Source organism: Enhydra lutris, unplaced genomic scaffold, assembly GCF_002288905.1.
Source record: "Enhydra lutris kenyoni isolate GAN:26980312 unplaced genomic scaffold, ASM228890v2 scaffoldscaffold22, whole genome shotgun sequence".
Taxonomy (NCBI): domain Eukaryota; kingdom Metazoa; phylum Chordata; class Mammalia; order Carnivora; family Mustelidae; genus Enhydra; species Enhydra lutris.
The window spans coordinates 6,200,814-6,223,722 of NW_019154106.1; the positions used below are offsets into that span (position 1 = coordinate 6,200,814).

The 22,909-nt window shown below is 52.4% G+C and overlaps 1 protein-coding gene across 2 annotated transcripts in view; it reads right to left on the reverse strand.

Annotated features, from left to right (window-relative positions):
* Positions 1-567: 567 nt before the first annotated feature.
* LOC111149595 (phosphofurin acidic cluster sorting protein 1) overlaps positions 568-22,909 on the reverse strand; it is a 143,029-nt gene continuing 120,687 nt past the window's right edge. Inside the window, exons 9-24 of one of the 2 annotated variants that reach the window (XM_022506734.1) lie at positions 21,921-22,081; positions 21,467-21,560; positions 16,073-16,153; positions 14,610-14,725; positions 14,304-14,436; positions 12,770-12,874; positions 11,947-12,053; positions 11,068-11,222; positions 10,821-10,931; positions 9,907-10,009; positions 9,429-9,471; positions 7,204-7,246; positions 6,810-6,945; positions 3,721-3,947; positions 2,181-2,300; positions 568-2,032 (exon numbers count right to left, since the gene is read on the reverse strand). In XM_022506734.1, coding sequence (XP_022362442.1) covers positions 1,917-2,032; positions 2,181-2,300; positions 3,721-3,947; positions 6,810-6,945; positions 7,204-7,246; positions 9,429-9,471; positions 9,907-10,009; positions 10,821-10,931; positions 11,068-11,222; positions 11,947-12,053; positions 12,770-12,874; positions 14,304-14,436; positions 14,610-14,725; positions 16,073-16,153; positions 21,467-21,560; positions 21,921-22,081 — 1,851 coding nt within the window. In that variant the 3' untranslated portion in view covers positions 568-1,916. Of the gene's footprint in view, positions 2,033-2,180; positions 2,301-3,720; positions 3,948-6,809; positions 6,946-7,203; positions 7,247-9,428; positions 9,472-9,906; positions 10,010-10,820; positions 10,932-11,067; positions 11,223-11,946; positions 12,054-12,769; positions 12,875-14,303; positions 14,440-14,609; positions 14,726-16,072; positions 16,154-21,466; positions 21,561-21,920; positions 22,082-22,909 lie in introns of both variants that reach the window. The other variant, XM_022506733.1, reaches the window with a different exon arrangement.

The window sequence follows — 22,909 nt, forward strand, 5'->3', positions numbered from 1 at the left end:
CTTCGGTCCCCTTCCCCACGCAAGCCCCAACCTCTGGGCACTTCTTCACGGGAGGAAGGCTGGTGTGCAGGCCTCCATCCGGGAGTGTGTGAAGAACCAGGCATCTGGGGAGCAGGGGCTATGACTGTTTTCCATCTCTGAGTTAAGGGCAGGTAGGAAAGCCAACTCAACGACGGACCCCAGCTCCACCCCTCCACCTGGGCCTCAGACTTCACCAGCTTCCAGAAACTATGGCAGGACATCGGCCTAGCAGAGGGCAAGAAGTCAAGTTCTACTTTTTAACCAGAAGAGCAGAAACTGCCCTCGACATGTCATTGTCTTGGGAGGTGGGATTTGGGGATGGTGAGTCCTAGAGAAAAAGAAGGGATTTTGGTGTGAGCAGAGCATTACTTCTGTTTCTGACCTCTGCTTGCCTCATGCCGGGAAAGACACCTTCATGCCTGTTTCTCTAACTGAGGAAATGAGAATACGCTTCTTGCCAGCCGTTTGAAAGGAGTCGACTGTGCTGTGGAGGGGAGAGGGTCGTACAGATCCTGAGTCACAGTGAGAGGCATAGAAGCCCAAGCCTTGCTAGTTGGTAAGAAATCACCAGTTTATTGAATGAAAAACCCAACATCCACTCAGTCCCTCAAGCCCCACCCCTCTCCGGCCCCAAGAGAGCAGCTCAGCCCAGGAGACGCTCTGGACAGCAGGGCTGAGCAGGGGGTAAGGGCTGGAGGAGTTTGGGGAGGTATGGAGAATGAGAAAAACACTTTTCAAAATGAAGTTCTGTGCAAAAACTTCTAGAAGTGGTGAGAGAGGGCAACGGTAAAGCTCCGAAGGTGCGGGGAGGGGGGTAGGCATGGAGGGCTGCGGCTGGGATGGTGGCCCTGTGTGCTCAGCTTCTCCTGAGACTGCTGATGGCCAAGGCTGAGGGGGTGGCTCAGACCCCCGTGGCGAGAGGGCAGGATTGGAGTCCACCGGAGAAACACCCGGCTGGGAAGGCGGGCTCTCTGCCTAGGCGTGAGGAGGGGAAGGACACACTAGGGAGTGCGACACAAATGGACACGGAAGGCACAGGGAGATGCAGGGTCACAGAGAATATGCCGGTGGGGGGTCTGTCTCCCATCTGTCCCAGTCAGGAGTTCAGGAAGAGGCAGCACTGTGCTGGTGGGGGAGGGGAGAGGCAGAGGGAGGAGAGTCACCAACAAGGGGGAAGCCACAAGGACAGGGGTTGGTGCCCAAGCAAGTCACATGGAACCACCAAGAGACTGGCTGTGCAGAGAACCAAAGAAACATTCAAGGGTGCTTGTGACATTTAGGGGGGAACCTGGGGGTAAGTGAGGTGGTCGTGCATGGGGGAGATTGGGAAGGCCCCTCCACCCCAGAGAGACATGGCATCACCATAAAAAAGCTGTCCCGGCGTGAGGGAGGGGTGGGGCTGCCCCTGTGACTGTGGAGGGGAGGAGGGGCCCTTGGGTTCAGGGTACCCCTCTGACACCCACTGGGAGAACCCACAGCGTGGGAAGTGGCCGTGGGCTCCACTTGAGGGGGACAGGCAGGACAGCTGGCAGAGATGGGGAGGGCTGGACTCCCTGCTGGGGGCCAGGATCCCAGGCTTCCTATTTCCAGGAAGGAACGGGTGCCATGTGGGGAGATTAGAAGTCGGTGAAGGAATGCCCAGGACTCAATTCCAGGGATGGGCGCCAGAAGGCAAAATCGACATGCCTTGGGCCTGGAGCAGGAAGGAGAGGACTGAGAAGGAGGGAGGGGAGCAGTGTCCCCACTGGCAGTGTCCTTCAGGACTGGGCAAGAAAGATGCAGACTCCCGGGCCAGGAAAGGGGATGCTGGGCCGGGGCCTGCTGGCCTCCCCCTGCCCGCAGGCGGTGAGGCTGGTGGCAGTGCCAGGAGGGAGAGTGGCCAGGAGATAGTGCCCTCAGGTGGCCTTGCTGCCACTGAACAGTCCCACTGGAAAGTGCTTGACATGGGTGGGCCACTGGGCCGCCAGCTGGAAGAACTTGATGTCACTCCACTCGACTCCGTCGATGGACACTGGGGTGACAGGGGAAGGAGGGGTTGACCAGGGCTGCTAAGGCCACCTCCCCAGGGTCCCTTGGGGAGGGCCGTCGCCTCCCTCCCCCCAGAGTCCCCTGCCCCTTCTTCCCACCCCGCCCGGCACCCTCCTCCCATCTCCCCGTACCTCTCAGCATGGTCTGCTGCTGCTTGGCGGAGCAGATGAGGCGGCTGATGCCCTCGATGACCTGGCTCTTGGAATCTACCTCCTTTTCTCGAGGTTTCTTGCTCAGGAAGATGGTGGGAACTGGAAGGCAAGCAAAACCACCTCCATCCCAGCCCTGGGAAAAGCAGCCACCCCTCTCCTCTCTCTCATCCCCACCAGCCCCTCCTCCTGTGGGAAGGGGAGGTGATTTGCAGCCAGCCATCCCTTCTTCCTAGCTCGGGGGATGCAGGAAGCGCAAAACAGATCTTTGTTCTGCCCGCTCCCAGCACAAGCCTCTCCCTGAACCTTGGTATCTTTAACTGTGTAACGAGGACCTGGAGCTAGTCTCTGAGGTCCCTTCTGGCTTGAATGTTCTAGTAGCCTGTGGGGCAAGGTGCCCATGGCCTTGGGCTCTCCCTCCTACACGCTCACACGCACATAGGGCCGAGTCTGCTGTGGCTAGGAGGGCCTCATGGCAGGGTCTGCAACGGCTCTGGCCCAGGGCTGTTGGGGCATCGAGGGGTGCACTGCAGCAGGCCTGCCCGGGCCACGTCTCTGAGGTGCCTCTGTTGTTTGGTTTTAGGCCTGCCGCAGCCCCTGCTTGCCTCCGTGCGGAGCTCTATGAAGCAGAGGCATGAACAGAAAGAGGCCTAGCTGCTTTGGGAGTGCTGAGGAGGGAGGGTCCGGCAGTTAAAGGAACCGGACAGCTGGCTGGCGGTGGGCTGCGAGGGCCCGAGTCCCCTGGCAGGCTGGCCCGCTGTGGCCGGCGCCCAGCAGAGCACACAGCGGCAAGCTCTGCCCGGAACTGGCCCGGCCGGGGGTGTTCCTGCCTTACTCTCTCAGATCAGAGGGCCCAGGGCCACCCCCCAACTCTACCTCTAGTGCCTGAAACCACCCCTCTTATCCAAAATGGGCTGTACTCCTCTTAATTCTTTTAAAAATATATTTTATTTATTTATTTGGAAGAGAGCATGAGTGGAGAGAGGGAGAAGGAGACTCCCTGCTGAGCAGGGAGACCTACATGGGACCCGATCCGAGGACCCTGAGATCATGACCTGAGCTGAAGGCAGACACTTAACTGACTGAGCCACGCAGGTGCCTTTAACTCCTCCTCTTAAGTCTTAAACAACTATGCCCTTTTGCTCATGTGGGCTTGAGCGACTTCCAGGATTGGGTGCAAATGCCGGCTTCATGGGGATGCAGTGATGTGCTCCTCTGTCACGTGGTCCACCCTAGAGGGCAGTGGCCGGAAAGGCCCCTTCCTTACGGCGGCGCTAACTGCCCCAGGCCACGGTGCTGATGTTCAGCAGGCAGGGACCGGTTACTCACTGGGGACATTCGTTTCCTTGATTACAGAAGGACTGGCCTCATCTCGCAAGGGGGGCTAAGACCCTTGCAGAACCCTGGGCTGGACCACATGATAGATGTGCTGCTCTGCCCTCATCCAGAGGTCTCCCCAACCCTGAGAGGAGACAGTGAACCCTAGTGGCCCTGATCGTCCCTGGCCTCAGATGTCACCTACCTTTCTTGTTCTTCTCTTTGGTGACTACAGTCATTGCCATGGTGCCGGAAAGCTGGGCTTCCCCACCATGGGGCAGGCGGGAAACCTGCACTGAGCGGAAGACGCTCTTGAGGGTGTTCTTGGAACTGGCATCCCTCTTGTCACCTTCCCTCCTCCGCTCGCCAGGGTGGCCCAGCCAGTAGTCCACCTGGAGGCCAATCACGTCCCCATATGGGCTGTTGGGGCTCCTGAGGAAGGGGAACAGTAACGGAGAGTAGGCTCTGCCCTCAGTTCCCAACTACTCGGCTGGCCTCAGGGGCCAGGAGGGGACTTCCAGGCTCTGGGCGGGGTGAGGGGAGGTGGCGGGCTAGTGGTTCTGGGTTCCCTCCGGTCCCACGGAATTGGTTTGTGTGGGAAGGGAGTGATGGAATGATCGGAAGACAAAGCCAGGAGAGGGTGAAGACCTGAGGCACTGTGAGGGAACCAAACACAAAGTCACAGGGGAAGAGGGGAGCAGAGAGGAAGGAGGCTTGTCGCAGGAGGTGTGCACACATACTTACACACGCTCCTGCATGCACTCGTGCACACACACGCATGGACACACCCGGCAAGCAGAGCCCAGGAGAGACCCAACCAAGGGCCAGAGAGACAAAGTGGGCAGAGGCGCAAGCACCTTGGCTGGCTCCGCCACAGCCCCAGGAGGCCGAGCCGGTGGCTGCCGACCCGCCGCTTTCTCTTATTTATGGCACTTCTAGCTCAGGGGTAACTTTAGCTCCACGGCGAGAAGAGGCTGATGTTTTCTAGAAAGGAGGTGTCAGACACAATAGGTACACAGGCCACAAAAGTCATCTGACATTTCTCTTTCTGCCTGGTTCTAGTGGTTCCACTAAAAACCAGCTTTAACAGGATGGGAAAGGAGGTCGAGGTTAAGGGCTGGTCTGCAGACCCTTCGGGAAGCCTGGAACTATGAAGCATTACTGGCCGTGTGCGATTTCCTCCTTTCCTGAACTGTCCCTTCCATAGATCAGCAGAGACCACGAAGGGAAGTAAAAAGGGAAGGAGGGGAGGAGAGGGTGAGGGAGGGTACGGGCTGGAATCCAAGGTGCAACTGAGGCTTCTCGACATCTGAGAACATTTATGTTCTTCAGGGACCACGACCCCGTCACTGGTGTTTCTGGACATATGGCAGGCCAGTGCCTACCCTTTCTGCTGCTGAGGACCCTCCCCAGAAGAAACAGGAAGAGCCCAGCACAGAAAAGGGGAATAGGGAGGAAGAAGGTGCAGGGGCCCATTTGTGTTCCTGCCCCACGCCTGCCCTTTTCTCACCTCATGGCCTGTTCCCCTTGGGCCCCTTCTGGGACGGCTCTGCTCCACCCTTCCCTTCAGCGCCTCCTGCTCAGGCCTGGCATGACAGCTGCCTCCTGAGAGGCCAGCCTGAGCACCTGGTCTAAACTCTGGATACTTAAGACCCTAAAGAAATTCTGTCCCCTTGCAGAACCATCCTCTACTGATTTTCCATAGCGCTCACTGCAATCTGCAGTTTGAATTTTTTGCGGCTCTGGCATTGCCAGGGCCCGGCAGCCTAAGCTCCAAGACGAGGACGAGCCTTTCTTATTTGCTGCTACAGCTCCAGTGCCCCAAATGGCCACTGTCATGACAGACAGACAGACTGCCTGCCTGAAAGAAGGCAGCAGCTCCCGCGTGCCAGGCACCAACAACACAAGCTCCTTCTGAAGCCTCACGAAACTCTGACACGGCCATTTCACTCCACTCCCGGAGTCGGAAATGAAGCTTAGTAACTAAGCTTCAGAAACTTTAGTTTGGCTCCTAAACCTTTTCAGAGGCCCATTTGTGTACTTGCTTGTAAAATCCATTTTTTAAAAAATTTTATTTATTTATTTGTCAGAGAGAGAGAGGGAGAGAAAGCAAGCACAGGCAGACAGAATGGCAGGCAGAGGCAGAGGGAGAAGCAGGCTCCCCGATGAGCAAGGAGCCCGATGTGGGACTCGATCCCAGGACGCTGGGATCATGACCCGAGCCGAAGGCAGCTGCTTAACCAACTGAGCCACCCAGGTGTCCCTGTAAAATCCATTTTTAGCAAGAACCCTGCTAAGACAGTTAGCAAGAGCCCCACCCTCCGTCTGATCACCTGGGGCGCCTGGTCAGGCTCCTCATCCCCTGCCGCCCCCCAGGAGACGTCTGTCACCCTGATTTGTCTTAGCAAGAGTCCTGTCAGGAGTGTTTAGAAGCCCCCCATACCCCTGGCTTTTCCTCTTAGTAATTTTCCACCCACGCTCACTCCCAGGGTAGAAATCTCCACTTGGAGCTGAGCCACCCACCCCGCAAAATCCACAGCAGTGCCCCCTGCACCTGTCTCGATGGTCACACCTGATGTGGTTTCCCTCACTGTGTCTTTTTTTTTTTTTTCCAAGATTTTATTTATTTATTTGGGGTGGGGGAAGCATGCAAGTGGGGGGAGGGGCAGAGGCAGAGGAAGAGAGACAATTCCAAGCTGACTCTGTGCTGAGCGTGGATCCTGACATGGGGCTCGATCCCACAATCCTGAGACCATGACCTGGGCTGAAATCAAGAGTCAGAGGCTTTACCAACTGAGTCACCCAGGTGCCCCTCCCTCACTGCTTTAACAAGTGTCACTGAGTAATCTGTTCTTTAGCACAAGCTAGTACAGCAGACTAACACAGAGCCGTGACTCAAACCAGGCTGTGCAGGACTCCCATGGCCGCGCTCCATCATACCGGGCGGTCCCCCAGCAAGACCCCTGCACAGCACTTTACAGGCTGGGAAGAGCCTCCCTGCCACTTGTCTCATTCACTTCTACCCCGGGGGGACAGATGGGGAAGAAAGTATCCCGCACTGTACAGAGTAGTTCCACGTGCCTGGCTAGTGCCCTAAGTCTCTGAATTGGGACTCCAAAGCTCTCGCCACTATCCTGCTTTCCACACTCAGTAAGCCATCGTCGTTATGCAATGCTGTAGGCAGGCGGGGATGGAGGGGTGGGGGAGGGTGGTGCTAAGGGGGAGTCAGTCAGGTTCCTGGGCCCTGATGGAGGGGTTTGGAAGGAAGGAGAGGTATGGGCAAGAGCCCCTTACCCCACGATGGCGAGGGCACTGCTCATGGAGGGGGACGAAGGAGGGGTGGCTGTGGTATCTCGGCTCAGGCCTGAGCTGGAAGGCGGTGATGTGGAGGGCACGGTGAGGCTGACCACAGGCGAGTCGTCCCCATCGCCTGTCAGGGGGACAGACACAGTTGGCCAGAGGAAGCCACCCCTGACCAGTTAATGACAAGGGGTCTCAGCTGCTGCTGAGATAAGCCTGGAAAGCTCCCCACTGCCCCCTGCCACCACTTCACCTGGGAAGTGAGGGTGCCCAAACTCTGACTTAACCTTAGGATACCCAGAGGCTTCACCTTCTGGCCTGCTGGACTAGAGAGGAGGCCGAGAAGGCATCGCCTCACTCCACAGGGGCACAAGGGCCCCAAGCTCACCTGCTGTGGAGGGAGAGTCTTCAACCAGACCCACCTTCACCACCTGGGAGAAAAAAGAGACGCTGCATCAGGTCCTCTGACTAAAGCTGTACGCATTTTGGTCCACTTGGAAGCCGGTGATTAGACACAACAGCCGTTACTATGTATCATGCTTTAAACATCTTCGCAAATCCAGAGCAGCCCAGATCTGATCTTTAAGATATGTAAAAAAGCCCCGTTCCAAACAATGAGCTGGGTGGCGCACAAGACCTCACAGCTCATCTCTGGGGAGCGCAAGGCCGCCCCGAAGGCAGGACCCATTTCAGTATTCTGATAGGGCTTCTTCTAAGATCATGTGGGTAAGACACCGTTAGAGCCACTGGGAGAAAGCTTGGTAAGGCAGTGTGCTGCGGGGGGGTGGCGGTGGGGGGGTACTCTCTGAATGCCTGCCTGTGTGAAACCAAGCAAGGGACCAGCTTCCTCCTTTCCAGACTTGCTGGAATCTGAGAGAATATGGATAAGACAGGGATCCCAGGCACCCCCACCCCTTCTCTACCTCAAGGCAGTGTACTAATTTCAGCTTCCCAAAGAATTTTAGATTTCTCATAGAGAATTCTGGGAAGGAGAGAGGGGGCCCTCCAGCAGCCAGCAAAGGCACAGCTAGAAACAGACTATTTGAATGTCACAGCTGTGGCTTGAAGTGACAGGTGAATCCTGATGAAGTAGCAGGCCCAGGGCCTAGCACCTGGCAGAGGTGCTAGGGAGTGCTATGAGGTCACGGAAACGGGACGCCAGGGACTGACGGGGAGTAGCGATCACGATCACGATCACGTGTGGATGGTTCCCTCAAGGCTACTCAGAACACAGGGCTGCTATTCACTGGTTTGTCCCAAACTCTCTATGCATCCCTATTTTAGTTCCTGGAAAGTAACACACTAACATTCTCAACTTCCTGGATATAATTCCCCTTGCTCCCCTGGTATTATATGAGGCTGCCCTTCCTTTGTTTATTTCAATTGAAAAAAAATTTTTTTTTCATATCTCTCTCTGTCTGTGAGGCTAGAGTGGGCAGCAAGCCACAGCTCCATGAAGATGCAAATCAAATCATCAGCCTAGGCTACAGGTCGTGGTCTAGAGCTTCCAACATGGCTTCTGGGAGTAGCCCCAGGGGCTAACAGGGACTAAGTGGACTGTTCAGACAGGAGGTCTTAGCAAGGCACAAGAAGGGGCAACCAAATTTCTCCAGGCTCAGGAATTTCCCACGATCACTCAAGACATCCAGAATCTGGGTTGAGTATAGAAGAGGCCCTTCATTTGCATTTGCCCCCTACCCAAAGCTAGGAGATTACAGGAAAAAAGACAAGCTGATTTTGAAGAGAAATTCGATTGTCTCATACATGGAAATCTGAAATTTCAGTCATTCTTTTGTGGTATGCTTTGGTCACACAGGGTGTCACCTCTGTCACCTCTGGGATCCCTCTTTTGGTTGGGTCTCTACCTTATGGCTCAGCTACTGCCAAATGAAAAGACAGCACCATCTGACATCAGAGATACCCAAGAGGTTTCCCTTTTATTTCCAAAGTCAACTCATCTAGAGATTCTCCTTTGACTAAATAGGAGAGAAAAGAAGGGATCTTCATTTCAAAGGTACATCTGACCCTGGACACAGAAATACCTACTTCTTGGACTTCTCTTCAGAATATCATCTACCATTATTTCATTTCAGAGGCAGCTTTCTTTTCCCTGGAGCCTGCAGAACTATGCTCTGGACGTCATGCCCCAGGCCAAGGCACCAGGTTCAGGGCTTGGTGTAATAAAAAGTAGATACCAGTGATGATCTGGGGACAGCCCATGATTCGGGAAAGGAGAACACTGAAAGGAGAGCTCAGGGCATATCCTAGCCCTGGGTTTCTCCACCTGGGCACTACTGACATTGGGGCCAGATCAGTCTGTCATAGGGGCTGTCCTAAGCACTCTGGGAAGTTTAGCAGCACCCCTGCTCCCTAACCACTAGATGCCAGTAGAACCCCAACTTCAGCTGTGACAACCAAAAATGTCTGCAGACATTGCCAGACCTTTCCTGGGGGCAAAACCGCTTCTGGATGAGAACCACTGTCTAGATGAATCTTTTGTGTGTGTGTGTGTGTGTGTGTGTGTGTGTGTGTGTGTGTGCACATGAGGGCACTGAGGGACATGAAGGCCAGGAGAACGGGTGTGGTACAGAGGAGCGGGGAGTCAGTACTCACACCAATGAAGGGGATAAACTTCTGATAGGAGTCTTCATCAGGGCTGTTGGGAGACAAAGGGAAGCCTTACAGTTAGTGGGTCATACTGCACGGAGAGCTGGGGATACAAGCTTTTCATATTTTATTGTGGTGTCAAGGAGTCCAGACACTACATGACAAGTTCCATTGCATCTCAGGATGGCACGAGGAGCCACAGATGGAGGCAAAAAACCCAGTTCTGCATGCTACGCCACGCGTGAATGTCAGCGCCCAGGATGGGCTTCTCTTATACCGGGGGGGTATCCATTTGGGTGGGGAGGCCCAGGTTAGGGAGGGGAGCGCCTGGATGGGAGGTAGTCAAAACCCCGTCTCTTTTGCTCTTGGCTGCCTACGAAGGGAAATGGGTGGGGAGACGGGAAATATAGAAAAGCGAAGAAAACTCAAGACTTATCTAGCCCACCCACCCTATTTCTAAGAAATCCCCTGAAGTCAAACTTACAACTTATGTCTGCAGGTCAGCATGGCCTCAGCCACAGGGAGCTGGTGCGTCACCCCTGCCCCGTTGACATACTGCATGACCCGACCTACCACGTCCAGTTGCTCTGGAGAAAAGACAAGAAGATAACTACCAACTTATTTCAGCAGGCAAACCTGAAAACCCTCTTAAAGAGACCCCTTCTGGAGACCCATCAGAAGACCCTAGCAGTTGCAGTAGAGAAAGGGTTCTAAGGGTCCTCTGGCTTTGAATATAAGAAATGACAAACCACAGAGCTGCTCTCCCATCCGACCTCTGCACTTCCTCAGTTCTGCTCTTTCTCAGGCTGATCATGCTCCCACATCACGTCTGTTTTGCTCAAACCAATCTCATAATCTAGAGGAACCCCTCCACTCCAACTCTCTGCCCATCACTTCCTTTAAGGTCTGGTGATGCATTTACTGCTCCTCAGCCTTGCAGAGTTCAAGCTCACGCTAAGCCCTGCCACTCCTACTCTGTATTTCAGACAAAAGACAAGGTCAGCACAGTGTTCCTCGCTTATCAACAGATTGCTTAATAACTACCCTCTGCTTCTTATATTTGAGTTCTACCACTAGAGATGTCCTCCTCACCACCTCCTCATGCCTGTCCTCATTTCTAGATGTACAGGAGCAGAGCAGAAAGCAGAGACTAAAAACATCCAGAGTGAAGACGCGCTGCCCATAATGGGCCTCCCCCTAACAAATATTTGCTGATAAAATAAACATGCAAGGGACTGGGGGTGGCAGAGGCACAGGGAGGAAGAGAAGCACGCCCCTGCGGCCTTCTCCTCTGGCCAAGACTGGCTCTCCGTGGACCAGGTGGCATCCTGCCTCAGCCCCTTGCAGAGGGCCATTACCTGACACGGGGGGCTTCAGCCCCTTGCAGAGGGCCATTACCTGACACGGGGGGCTCCGAGCGACTGAAGAGATCTCTCCAGCCAGAATCCAGGAAGGTACTGCTGTATCTGCTGTCAACTGAGCCCAAGTATTTGGCGACAGGGTGAGAACCTGGGAGATGGAAACCAGAGAAGGCAAACTGGTTAAGGGGCAGAATGATGGCCTGGCCTTCGGTCTCCCTAACTGTCCCTTCGTAGGGCCCAGCCCCAACATGCTGCTTCAGGAATGAAATCTGCCCCATCTTTACCGAGGGGAATGATGAGAAAGCGCATGTAGCCGAGCCAGTCAGAGGTCTTGCTGGCCAGCGACTTGACAAAGAACCGGAGGATGGAGCTCAGGTAGCTCTGGCCTCCCACGGCTGCCACCTTCACTGGTCTTGGCATGGACGAGTTGCAGTTGCAGCTGGGGAGCAAGGGAAGAGTCACAACCACATCCGGGAGGTTCACCAGTGTCCTGCTCGGAGGAGGGGCCCAAGCTCTGACTATACTTGATCTCAACAACCCACAGGGAAAAAATTAGCCAGTAAACAACATAATTCCCAGAGAAGGCATAAACTACAGTGCTTCTGCAATTAGGAGAGAAATCTAGGATCAAAGAGGGCAGGTAATCATCTAGAAGAAAGAATTAGCTTAGGCTAATGGGAGGCAATTTGGCAGTGCTGCCAGGAGTCAGCAGTGGGCATGAGTCCAGACAAGTGGAAGGCCTGAAGTTCTCGTTCCCATTGGCAGGGACTCCTGGCCCCTCTGGGGAGGTCCTGACAAGGGAAAGCCCTGACTCTGGATGCCACATGGCACAGCACAGTTAGAGGGGTAAGAGTAAAATGCCTTTGCAAAACCCTGGTTCTCTCTTCCTGATCTTCTTCATCCTGGGTTTAAGAAGACGATGTGGCAGGTCAAGGAGAGTCCAGGTGGGGAGGCAAGGAGAGCAGGAAAATGGCATTTTCACATCCTGACCTCTGGGACCAGCAGAGACATCAGAGCACCATTGCCTGCCATTGCCCAACCACACAGTGACCAAGGATTTTTGGTCTGATGAGGCCAGGCAGTCCTGTTACTGCTTAGAAGTCAGGGTGGGAGGATGAGGTCAGAGGGAACCCCAAAGGGCAGGAGATAAGTAGAACCCTTACTAGCGCTGGATACGGGTGAGCAGGGCGGACAGCACGGCCTGGACCTCTGCGGTGGAACACGTGCACACAACAGGCTTCCGTTGGTCCTGGAGCAGTTCTGCCACATACTGGGGGGCAGGGGGGAAAGGGCAGGGACACAGGTGAGGCCACGCAGCAGGGACAACAGCTCCCCCACAGGCACCAAGAGAGCAAGGCCCAGCTAGAGGTGCAGGGCCCCAGCCTCTGTCCTTCAGACCAGAGCTGGGCCGAGAAGGTCAGGGTTCCGGCTGCCAGTGACGAGAAGGTGGGGCTAGAGCCCATGCAGACATGCTAACCAGGCAGTGTGGGAAGGCTAAGGAATCTTTAGATTCCAATGCTGTCTCTGTAGGGTATGTTCCAGGAGGCAGGGCTGTTAGGAAAGAGGGATTCTGGCACCAGGATCTAACTGGGTGGACAGCAGTGACTGGGAGCCCAAGCAGATTGGCTCTGCCTCTTCTGAACTGCCTTCATGGGACCCAGGAGCCACCTCGGGCACATTACAGCACTTCGTACCTCTCAAGATACCATTATCTGCTATGCTGACAGGAAAACCACACATAACCACCCTGGAAGGAAGGTAGGATCAGTTGCTTTTCTACAGATGATGAAACTGAGGTACAGAAAATAAGGGACGTGAGATCCCACAGGCCAGAATGTGACATAAGTAGGACAGGATCCCAGAGCTATAGGCTGAATTCAGGGAAGAGAGGCCTGAGACGTGGGGGTCACTTTCCTTCTTCTCCATGTCCTGCCTCTGGCTCCCCAGAGCCCCTCCTCCCCAGCCCTGCCATCTGTAATGCTTTACCTGGCCCTGCCAGTCAGCAGTGTTGACAAGGATGACATTCTCTGGGAGGGCTGCATCTGATATCAGGATCTGATTCAGCTGGTCATATACCACCTTTCTTGGGATCTGTAGGGACAGAAGTGCCTGTCAGGCATCCCAGGCAGTCCAAGGGCAGGGAAGGGAGCACTGGGGTAGAAGATCTCTGGAGCAAGGGCATTCAGAGAAAACATACTAGGAATTTCTGGAGGAGACCCAGTATCCCACTGGTCAGAGCAAAACGGAAAGGAGGAGGATAAAGAGTGAGCAGAGTCCTTAAGGAACACGCACTCGGATACCAGGAACAAAGCCACAGCAGCTGTCCTGACAGAGGGAGAAGCGCAGTGAGCCTCCCTGAAGGGTAACAATACAGCATGAAGTATCGGGAGAGGAGGGGGAGGTGACAGTTAGCAGGTGCTCCCAGAAATGAAAACGAGGGCAGTGGGGAGAGAACCAAGGAGAACAGCAGTGAGTGCTGTGTGGGGAGTCCCACTGTCGCAGGGAACAAAAGGTACTTTAGGAACAGTGACTAGCAAGAAGGACAACACCTCGCCCCAGGCACAGTCTATTCTGGTCTCCAGCTCACTTTCAGCTACGTGACAGCATCGAACTCGGGAAGCCACATTGACACAAACTCTCCTCTCACTGATATTTATCAGGTAAATGAACAGGCTTGCTGTTCTCTAGAGGAGGAGGAGCTGTGTGAGCTAAGTCAGTTCAGAAAGGCTCCTTCCCCGAGCCTCCAGCACCACTGGCCTTCAGGAAGAGGACGGAATTCCCGAGGCCCAGTCTCTTCTGCTTCTCTTCCAACCTACTCTTAGGTCTCTCAATCAAAGTATTTTAATATTGTTGATTTGTGACCTTGAAGTCACAATCACTGGCCCACAGTAGTGTTAAAGTTATCTGAGCCCAGGTGGGAGACATCCAGTGGGATTTTGATGGCTGCTGTCCTCTAGAACGACTGGTTCACCACACGGTCTCCAGACTGATGTCTGATGGGGGCAGAGGAGGCAGAGCAAACAAGGTGTGGAAATGCCACTTGGGGGGCACCTGGGTGGCTCAGTGGGTTAAAGCCTCTGCCTTCGGCTCAGGTCATGATCCCAGGGTCCTGGGATCGAGCCCCGCATCGGGCTCTCTGCTCATCAGGGAGCCTGCTTCTCCCTCTCTCTCTGCCTGCCTCTCTGCCTGCTTGTGATCTCTGTCTGTCAAATAAATAAATAAAATCTTTAAAAAAAAAAAAAAAAAAAGAAATGCCACTTGGGCTGATGCAGGCTGTGACGAAGCTGGTGTCTCCTGCTCCCCACTCTGCTCCCTGAAGAGCAGCTCCCAAGCCAATCCCACACGAGGAGTGGCACACGGTAGACTTCTCTGATATAGATCTGTCTTCAAGACTTTTACTCAGGGCACTTCAAAGTATTCCTCCTTTATTCTCTACCTAACCACCCCAGGAAGACAACAAAACAGAAGCCAAGGGCTGAGGACGCTCAGAGAGTCCCGGCCTGGAGGGGTGAGGGGGTACCTGTGTGCTGTGGCCCAGGTCGGGCGACCGCTCGCTGTCAGAACTGTTGGTCCTCTCGCTCAGGGGCTTGGAGAGCTGCCGCTCCTTCAGGGGTGTGCTCCTCTTCTGCCGCGGTGTGAGCACCCCATCCATTCTGCTGCCGGAGACGGGGGAAGGAGGTAGTTAGTAGCCTTCGAAATCCAAGGCCACGGCTAGTCCCACTCTTTCCTAGGCCAGGAGCCTCTGCTAAGCATGGTCACAGCCCGGCACTATTTGACTGGTTTAATTCTACCCCCTGTTTTAGGATTTTCTTCTCATCTTGAGTACCTGGGGGAAGCAGAACCTTGGAGATCTGTTTTGCTGGATTTCATGGGAGTTTTGACCTTCTCTGGCACAGCCAGACTTGTGCTCACATCGCCAAACATGTCCTGGTCAGTGATTTCCTGCCATGGAAGAAAGGAAACAGCAAGGGTTACTTCCCTGTCAGTGACCACCCAGGAGCCTCATGGGTCTTGACAGGGCCCATCACCATGACAGGGAGAGTCGGTCTCTCGGTCTTTATTCCTTGGAAGCACAGGATTCTATAGCTCCTATCTCACCAGAGGAGGAAGACTTCTGTTTAACTTAACTAGGCGCACCCACCGTGCTGGAGACTGTCTCTTGCTAGTCAGTCTGCATTTATGAACTATGTGTCAACGCACAAACCCGGACTGACGATCTGGCTTCTTTAGGTAAGAAGGAGAATTTTAACCAGGAAGTGAAAGGACTGGAACTTCATTTCGGAAATGGCCACTCTGCAGCATGAACCACAGTTGGGCAAGAGTGGAAGCTGGGTTTTCGGATTTCTGGTGAACTATAAAGTGCAAGTGGGAAGTTTTAGATTACCCTGCACCAGGCCTAGCATTGGGTTATACACCAGATCTTCAAGGCACCATCATTTATCTAGGAAACCTAAGTCTGAACTAATTCTTCCTTGGACTCCATTCAACTACCGGGTCTCACTGTGAGGCTAATGCATAGTCCAGCCCCAGACGGTATTGGTAAGGTTCTCTGCTCCCTCCCGCCCTGTGTCCGCGTCCAGTCCCACTGGGTGAACTTCTGCATATTCTGAGAGGCCCAGTTTAGATGTCCCTCTCTAGTCGGAATCACTCTGTCCTTCCCTCGGCCTCCACAGAGCCTCTGCACAGGTGTGCACAGCGTGGCTTTCCTCGTGGAGGGTGGCATCTTGATGGCAGACACCATGATGTTCTCACCTTTGCATCTCATTGCTCAGCACGTGTAGCTGTCCAGTAAACGCGTGTGGGGTTAATGTCTAAACTGGGCACCCCCGGCAATTCATTCCGTTTCTCTAGGGCTTGGCCTGCCCTCCTGGGCAGCTCCCGTCTCTTAGGGGAAAAACTTGACCAATAATCACTTGGAAATTTAACGTGTAGGCTGCCTGCTCACTCTAAGAGCAACACTGGAGGAATGGTTTTTGAGAGGAAGATACCGGTGGTCATCTCTCAGAAGTAAATAAGGGTGACAGAGAGTGAGAGGTTATCTGAATTAGCATTTAATCAGATCGAGTTAAAGAACAGAACGGGGACATTTCTGGTTTGCTAATTTGGGGAATGACCTGGTCTCTAGGGTAGGTTACATTTCATGGGTAAGGATTCCAGGAAGAAAGAGAACACAGGACATTCACAAGTCCACAGATATAGGCAAAGATCCTAGGGTAGTCCTGAAGGTCTTTTGGTTTTATTTCTAAAGGTATAAAAACTATGTTAAATGGGGGATTGAGCCACACATACCAGAGTGTCTGTTTCAGTCAAGCTGTCATCTTGGTTTTTAATCCAAGCAGATTTGACTTTTTCTAGAGCAGCCAATTCCATCTGCAAAAATTATAATAATTAGTCATCACCAATCCAAGTAACTACCATTCTAACTGGTTTTCTAGGTCCCTGAGAAGTTTAAAATACTCCCACTTAATATGAAGACCTCATAAAATCTTTGGAATTTTCATCTTATAAGGAGTATGTTTTTGTGAAAACTAAGTATCAGAAGGGTCAGTTATTTTTGTAATCATTAAATTACACAGTGAGATGCAGAACCCAGCAGTTCTGACTCTCACAAGATGTCACAGAAAACAGAAGATCGGATCCACAGGGTCTCTGACTCTGGATGCAGTAAATGCCCTTGCCCAGGAGGGACATTTGGGCCTCTTCTGCTTGTCAGAAGTTGCTGAGAAGAAAGGAAAATCTTACAGTTCAGGTCTTTGACTTTGAGACTAAAGACATCCATGGCAGCCAAATTTATTTTGCTTGGTAGAAACATCTAGAAAATCTTCAAAAAAATTAATATACTAAGCAAAAAGACACCCAATGCCAAGCCATTTAGGTGTGAATGAATTCTCCCTTTTCCCCCAAGTCTTACTAGCATTTCTAATAAACATTAAAAATTTACTTCATAAATACTCATACATAAAACTAGATTTTTCATATTTGCTAATACTGTTTCTGGCTGTACAGACATCAACGTCAAAGTCATGAGAATTTGAGGATTGTGGGTCTTAGAGGTAGGGAAGGTATTGGTCTTAGTGAATCTCCTCGGAAACCAGAGAGTCAGGAAAGATCAAAGATATCCTACTTCATCCCAATTACTCAAAGTCCCTCTTCTGAGTAAATTATAAATAGTACTGAGAAAGAGGGGGCATGTAAGTTCAAGGGGTCACTTGGCAAACTAATGAACAAGTAGGCCCATGTTTTCTCCACCTCAGCCCCTCTGACACTTTGGCCCAGATCCTTCTTCACTGTGGGGGATGTCGTCCTGTATGCCGCAGGATGTTAAACAGCATCCCAGCCTCTCCTCACTGGATGCCAGCAGCAGCACCACCCTTGCCAGGTCTGATCATCAAAATGTCTCTAGTCACTGCCAGAGCTGAATGTTCCTTGGAAGGAGGCAAAAATCACCCCTGGTAGAGAGCCACTGTCCAAAACCATCTGCGAGATCAACCCAACACACTTTATCTGACTGTGACCACAGGTCTGGAGTCGCTTTGTGTGCAATTACACAGCTAGCTCACTGCACATTATCTATGTGAATAACCAATGCCAACAGAGTCCAGAATTGTGAAAAAGTCCTGGTCAGATTTGAGACTGAAGATGGGGACGCTCGGGTGGCTCAGTCAATCAAGTGTCCAATTCTTGGTTTTGGCTCAGGTCAGGATCCTAGGGTCGTGAGACGGAGCCCGGCATGGAGCTCTGTGCTCAGTGGCGGGGTGGGGGGTGTTCTGCTTGATAGTCTCTCCCTCCCTCCATGCCACCTTCCCCCCATCATAGATGCGCTCTTTCTCTCTCTCTCTCTCTCTCAAATAAATAAAATCTTTTTTTTAAAAAAAGATTTTATTTATTTGACACACGCAGAGAGAGAGAGATCACAAGTAGGCAGAGAGGCAGGCAGAGAGAGAGGAGGAAGCAGGCTCCCAGCTGAGCAGAGACCCTGATGCGGGGCTCGATCCTAGGACCCTGGGATCATGACCTGAGCCGAAGGCAGAGGCTTGAACCCACTGAGCCACCCAGGCGCCTCTCTCAAATAAATAAATCTTAAAAAAAAAAAAAAAAAAAAGACTGAAGATGATTTCACTCCATTTTGTATCTCAGTATGACAAATGAGTTAAATACATTCAAAGAGAATGAACTGGGGCATTAACATCATTTTGCTGGAGGGCTTTAAAGAGCACATCCTGTTATTAAGCCTTCTGACAGGTACAGAATTGTTTCTGTGGTAAAGCTGCAACAACTTTCACTTGGGTTGGCATTAGAGGGAACCTGCTGGCTATTTCCCGACTCTTCTAGATGTTCCAAACAATCCCATTAGAAGCAAACTCCCAATTCTCCAAATTTCTACTTCTATAAATACGAAGGGCTTTTCTCACCCCAGAGCCCCGGACCACCAGCTGTGCCGTAGCTGCGTCTAACTGTGTAGTACTGGAGGCAGATGCCAGCAGCCCAAGGCACTGCGCCCGTGGGGTGATGCTGGCTGCTGGAGGAGGGGGACATGCTCCTGTGGAGATGGGGGGAGCAGAGTGGGGTGGTATTTTAGGCTATCAATTTTATGAAGTACTAATCTCGAACACCATCATCAACAGTGCAATGGAAATAACAACTTCCAGCAGCAGGCAGTCTTGGCTGAAAGGCTACATCTCTTGACCTCCCTAACTGAAGCACTGTCAGCACTGACTATTATCAGCTTGGAAAACCAAATTATGTTGCTACTGTGGGCTCCCAGTCTTGGGAAAATTCAACAACTATACTAATTTTTAAAAAAATTATTTAAGAGAGAGAGAGAACAAGCATGCTCGAGTGAGCAAAGGCAGGGGCAGAGGGAGAGGGAGAAAATCCCAAGCAGACTCCACACTGAGTGCGGAGCTCCATGTGGGGCTCGATCTTACGACCTTGAGATCGTGACCTGAGCTGAAAGCTTAACTGACAGAGCCACCCAGATGCCCCAACAACTGTAATAATTTATATCAGCAGAAATACCTTCTGGTTCTAGTGATAAACTGAATCTTCTGAAATTTCAGGAACGAAACAAATGATTAAGAAAAATAACTATCGGGGCGCCTGGGTGGCTCAGTGGGTTAAAGCCTCTGCCTTCGGCTCAGGTCATGATCCCAAGGTCCTGGGATCGAGCCCCACATTGGGCTCTCTGCTCAGCGGGAAACCCGCTTCCTCCTCTCTCTCTCTCTGCCTGCCTCGCTGCCTACCTGTGATCTCTATCTGTCAAATAAATAAATAAAATCTTAAAAAAAAAAGAAAAATAACTATGCAACAACACTAGGAAGTCAGAGAGAGAAGATAAAAGTCGGGTTGCATATGCACACCTGCCCACGTATGCACAATCTCAGTGTTCCTCCCCTAATACACTGGGAAGTTCTCTGTAAAAGCACGGCTCACTCTGTCATTCCCGAAGGGCCTTTCATACTAAAGGATTCCAAAATTCCACATCCACATTGAAACATATGGGACTCTTCAAAATAGAAATATCACAGAGAATCAGCAAAGCAAGTCTGAAATCTGGCCAGCAGAACGAGGATTTGAAGGACTCATGACAAAGACAGCTAGATCCCAAGAGTTTCAGGAGAGCAGAACTGAAACGGTTCTAACTGACGGTAAGGAGAAGAGCCACGGCAGCTTCCGTTCACCGCACGCTCGCCAAGTAGTAAATCCATCCACCCATCAACCCGCTGCCACACTGGAGGACTGAGCCGCATTCTCTCAACGTATCTGCGCTCTGCGCGCTGCCTTACAAGGCATGTGCTTTTAACAAGTACTTTGTAGATGAAGAAACGAAGGCCTGACAACGGCCCCAGATCACACAGTCAGAATGATGGAGTCGAGATTCAAACTCAGAAGTCTGCCTCCAGAGCACATACTCTGAACCCAGTCCCACTTTGCCCAGATGAATGTTCTGCGTAGACAGGGATCTGTAGGCCATTATAGATTTAAGGCTGATACTCAGTTGTCCTAACTTTGAGCTAACTGGGCTGCTGGGCCAACTCTAATGCACCTGGAGACTCAGAACATCAGTGGTTTCCCCTTTAAATCATGTTAGTCATGTAACTGAGACTAAAGCAGAACCTGCAGACACATTCTATCAACCCAGAAATACCTTCATTAGTATAAAATAATCTATCAATTTAATAATAACAATCCCTAGCATTTACCGAGCATTCATTACAAGTCAGTGTTACGCTCAGTGTTTTGGGGCATTATATCAGTTAAAAATTTAATTGCATTTTGTTATGTACTCCTCGTTCCACTCTCCTAGGACACTATGAAACAGCTCTCCTTCGGCCCAGTCCCAGGTTCCTCTCTAGAAGAGTCAACCCTTGTATTTACAGTTAAGATGGAATCTGGCTGTAGGGGCCAGTGATCTATGCGGACACTGACAATTCAGCGGGGCCATTCAGCAGGACCCCCCACCCCACCTCCCAAGAAAGAGTAGCTAAAAGCCATGTAAACAGCAAGGTAAGGCCTCAGCTCCGGGTCACAGAGTGCAGGGTCTGTAAGTGGCATGCCAGAGGCTTCTCTGCTGGAGGGATTCTGCTTGTCGACCACAGTTTTCCACCCCACATTTCCTCCCTAATGCCACCTGGGGCCACTGTCCTAGGGCCAGACAGTGCCCGCAGTGCCTTACCAGGAAGAAGGAGAAGGTGGGAGGCAGCCCCACCTGGTGGCAGCAAGTAGTAAGGCAGCCCATGCGCTGACCCACGAGCAGCCCCAGGGTCTGCAGACACTGGGGACAGGCGGCAGCCTTTCCATAGTCACAGGGCTTTTCAGAGGATGGAGGGCCTCACATGCCTCACATGCCTCACATGTCTCACACAGCATTTCCTCACAATTCATACCTATTTTCAAGGTGAGCTCTGTACACCCTCTCTTAGAGCGGAAAGAACAGGAGGACTTAAAGGATTCAGTTTCTCTGATCTACAGAAAAGACACTGCGCTTGCAACAGCAAACCATAAACTGCACTAAAACCATGCACATCTGCTTCCTTTAGTTGTAAACGAGGGGAGGAACAGCTCCCCAGGGCCTGACACAGATACAGCATCAACCCAGGCTCCAACCTCTGATCCACGGACATAGGGAGAGCCTTCCCAAGCAGGGACAGAGCATGGTCCAGGATGACGCTGGGCTCTTGGGTACTACAGGAGAGAGCAACTCTTTCTTCTCGGTCACCAGGCAAAATGGAAACCTGCCCGTCAAACTCGTAATTCTTTGCAAGTACTGCCCGCGTCTCTGAATAAAGCCTATGTGGCATCTCTGAGTAGACCCTGTGGGCTTCCTGCCCCTTCGCATTCATTCTCTACCTGGAAAGCACAATTACTTACCACCGAGGATGCCATACTCCCAGCAACCATGTGACGCATGTTGAGGGAGAAATTTAATACTGTGTGTTCTGGGAGGGAAGGCTCCTTCTTGTGGCAGGAACTGACCAAAAAGGACAACCAAATAGCCACAGCAATGCCCATGAGAACCAAGCTCCCAGCGAGGACTCCAGTCAGGATACCCGAGGTTGAAACAAAATGAGACCCCGCTCTTTCAGCATCACAAGGTGAGCTAGGAGCACAGTGCCCAGAGTGTGAAGCCCCAACACTCCCCGGCCCCTCTCCCCGACCCCCATAGCCATTGGTCTTGCTCACAGGGCTGGTGGTGTCTTTGCCGAGGCTGCCCTTGCTGTTGAGGCTGCCAATCTCCGTCTGTGAGCTGGACTGCGACATCCCCTCAAAGAAGGGCCTGCGGCAAAGAAGCACAGCCAGGGTCAGTGGTCGCCAGCGCCCAGGGCAGCAGCTCGTGAGAGCTGGGTCGTGACGGTGTGCACGAAAGGCTGACAACCCGGGCTTCAAGGATGCCTGCGAGGAAGGACATGGCAGCGGGTGGCCCAGCAGGGCCTGGAACAAAGGACTCGAGATTATTAGGACTTTTGTCAGCTAGAGGCAAAAACAGTGATCTCTATCTGGACAGCTGGAGGTTCCACAAGGGTGAGAAGCCAAGATACCCCGGTAATGGAGGGGACGGGAGGGAGGGCGTCTAGGAGGTCGCTCTGGCTCAGAGAGACGCAGGAAGACAATCTGGTGGAGGAGGTTTGGGCCTCACTTGAGCTTGGGCTTCGGAGTACTAAGGATGCTCTCGGTCTCCTCCATTTCGGGGCCACTGTCGCTGGGATTATACATCTCCAGACTATCATACAGTTCGTCCAAGTCCTCTTCCACCTCTCGTATCTGCTCTCGGGATACATGTTCCAGCCCAAAACCTACCTGTGGGGGAAAAAGATCTTTGAGTCTGGGGTTACGTCTGTTAACAGCTATGGTAGATGGGCAACTCTTTCCTCCTGGACGGGTACCAACTGGCTTCCTTAACTCGTCCTCCTTAAGGGACAGGCCATAGCTTCACACTCATCGGGGTAACCTTGGTGTCCTCTCTGTGACCCAGTCCTGAGAGCGGGGATGTGGTGAGACCACCTTTCCTTTTCAGTGTCTCCCTACCACTCCATGCTACGGGCCTGGCACAAGGAAGAAATGCGGAAGTGCTAAAGGACCTCTGCCAGAGAACAGGTGCGAGAGAACCCAGAAGACTGTGACCCCGTGCAGGCTGGTCCTGTTCTCCTGAGGAGCCCACAGAAGGACAAAGAAACCTCTGAACAATCTTCCTCTCCGTCTCTTCTCCAGCGCACTGAGAAGCCAAGCCTACGAAAACTGGCACCAGGCTGGTCAGAGCCCAGGGAGGACACTGCTTCTCTATCCGTGACCGATTCTTGGTTACTTAATGGCCGACCATTGAGGACACTCCTACCTCACAGGTTGTTGTGCACCATGATCCCCCTCTGACAGGAGGGAAAACCAAACAACAACCAGACGTTACGAATGCCCCATGCCAGAAGGGTGGCGTTAGCCAACAGTCGAGTATAACCACGCTACCCCTCCCTGCCGGTACCGCGAATCCTTTCTTTCTCTTTTTACGTAGCTTAAAGCCCTTCTTTAGCTATTCTCTTATTTGGGGGTCCTGTAGTCCCGACTCCCAGGGACAGGAAAAAATGCACCCCAGGAACGAGGGTGAAACTCAGGGAATTCTACTCACCATCAACC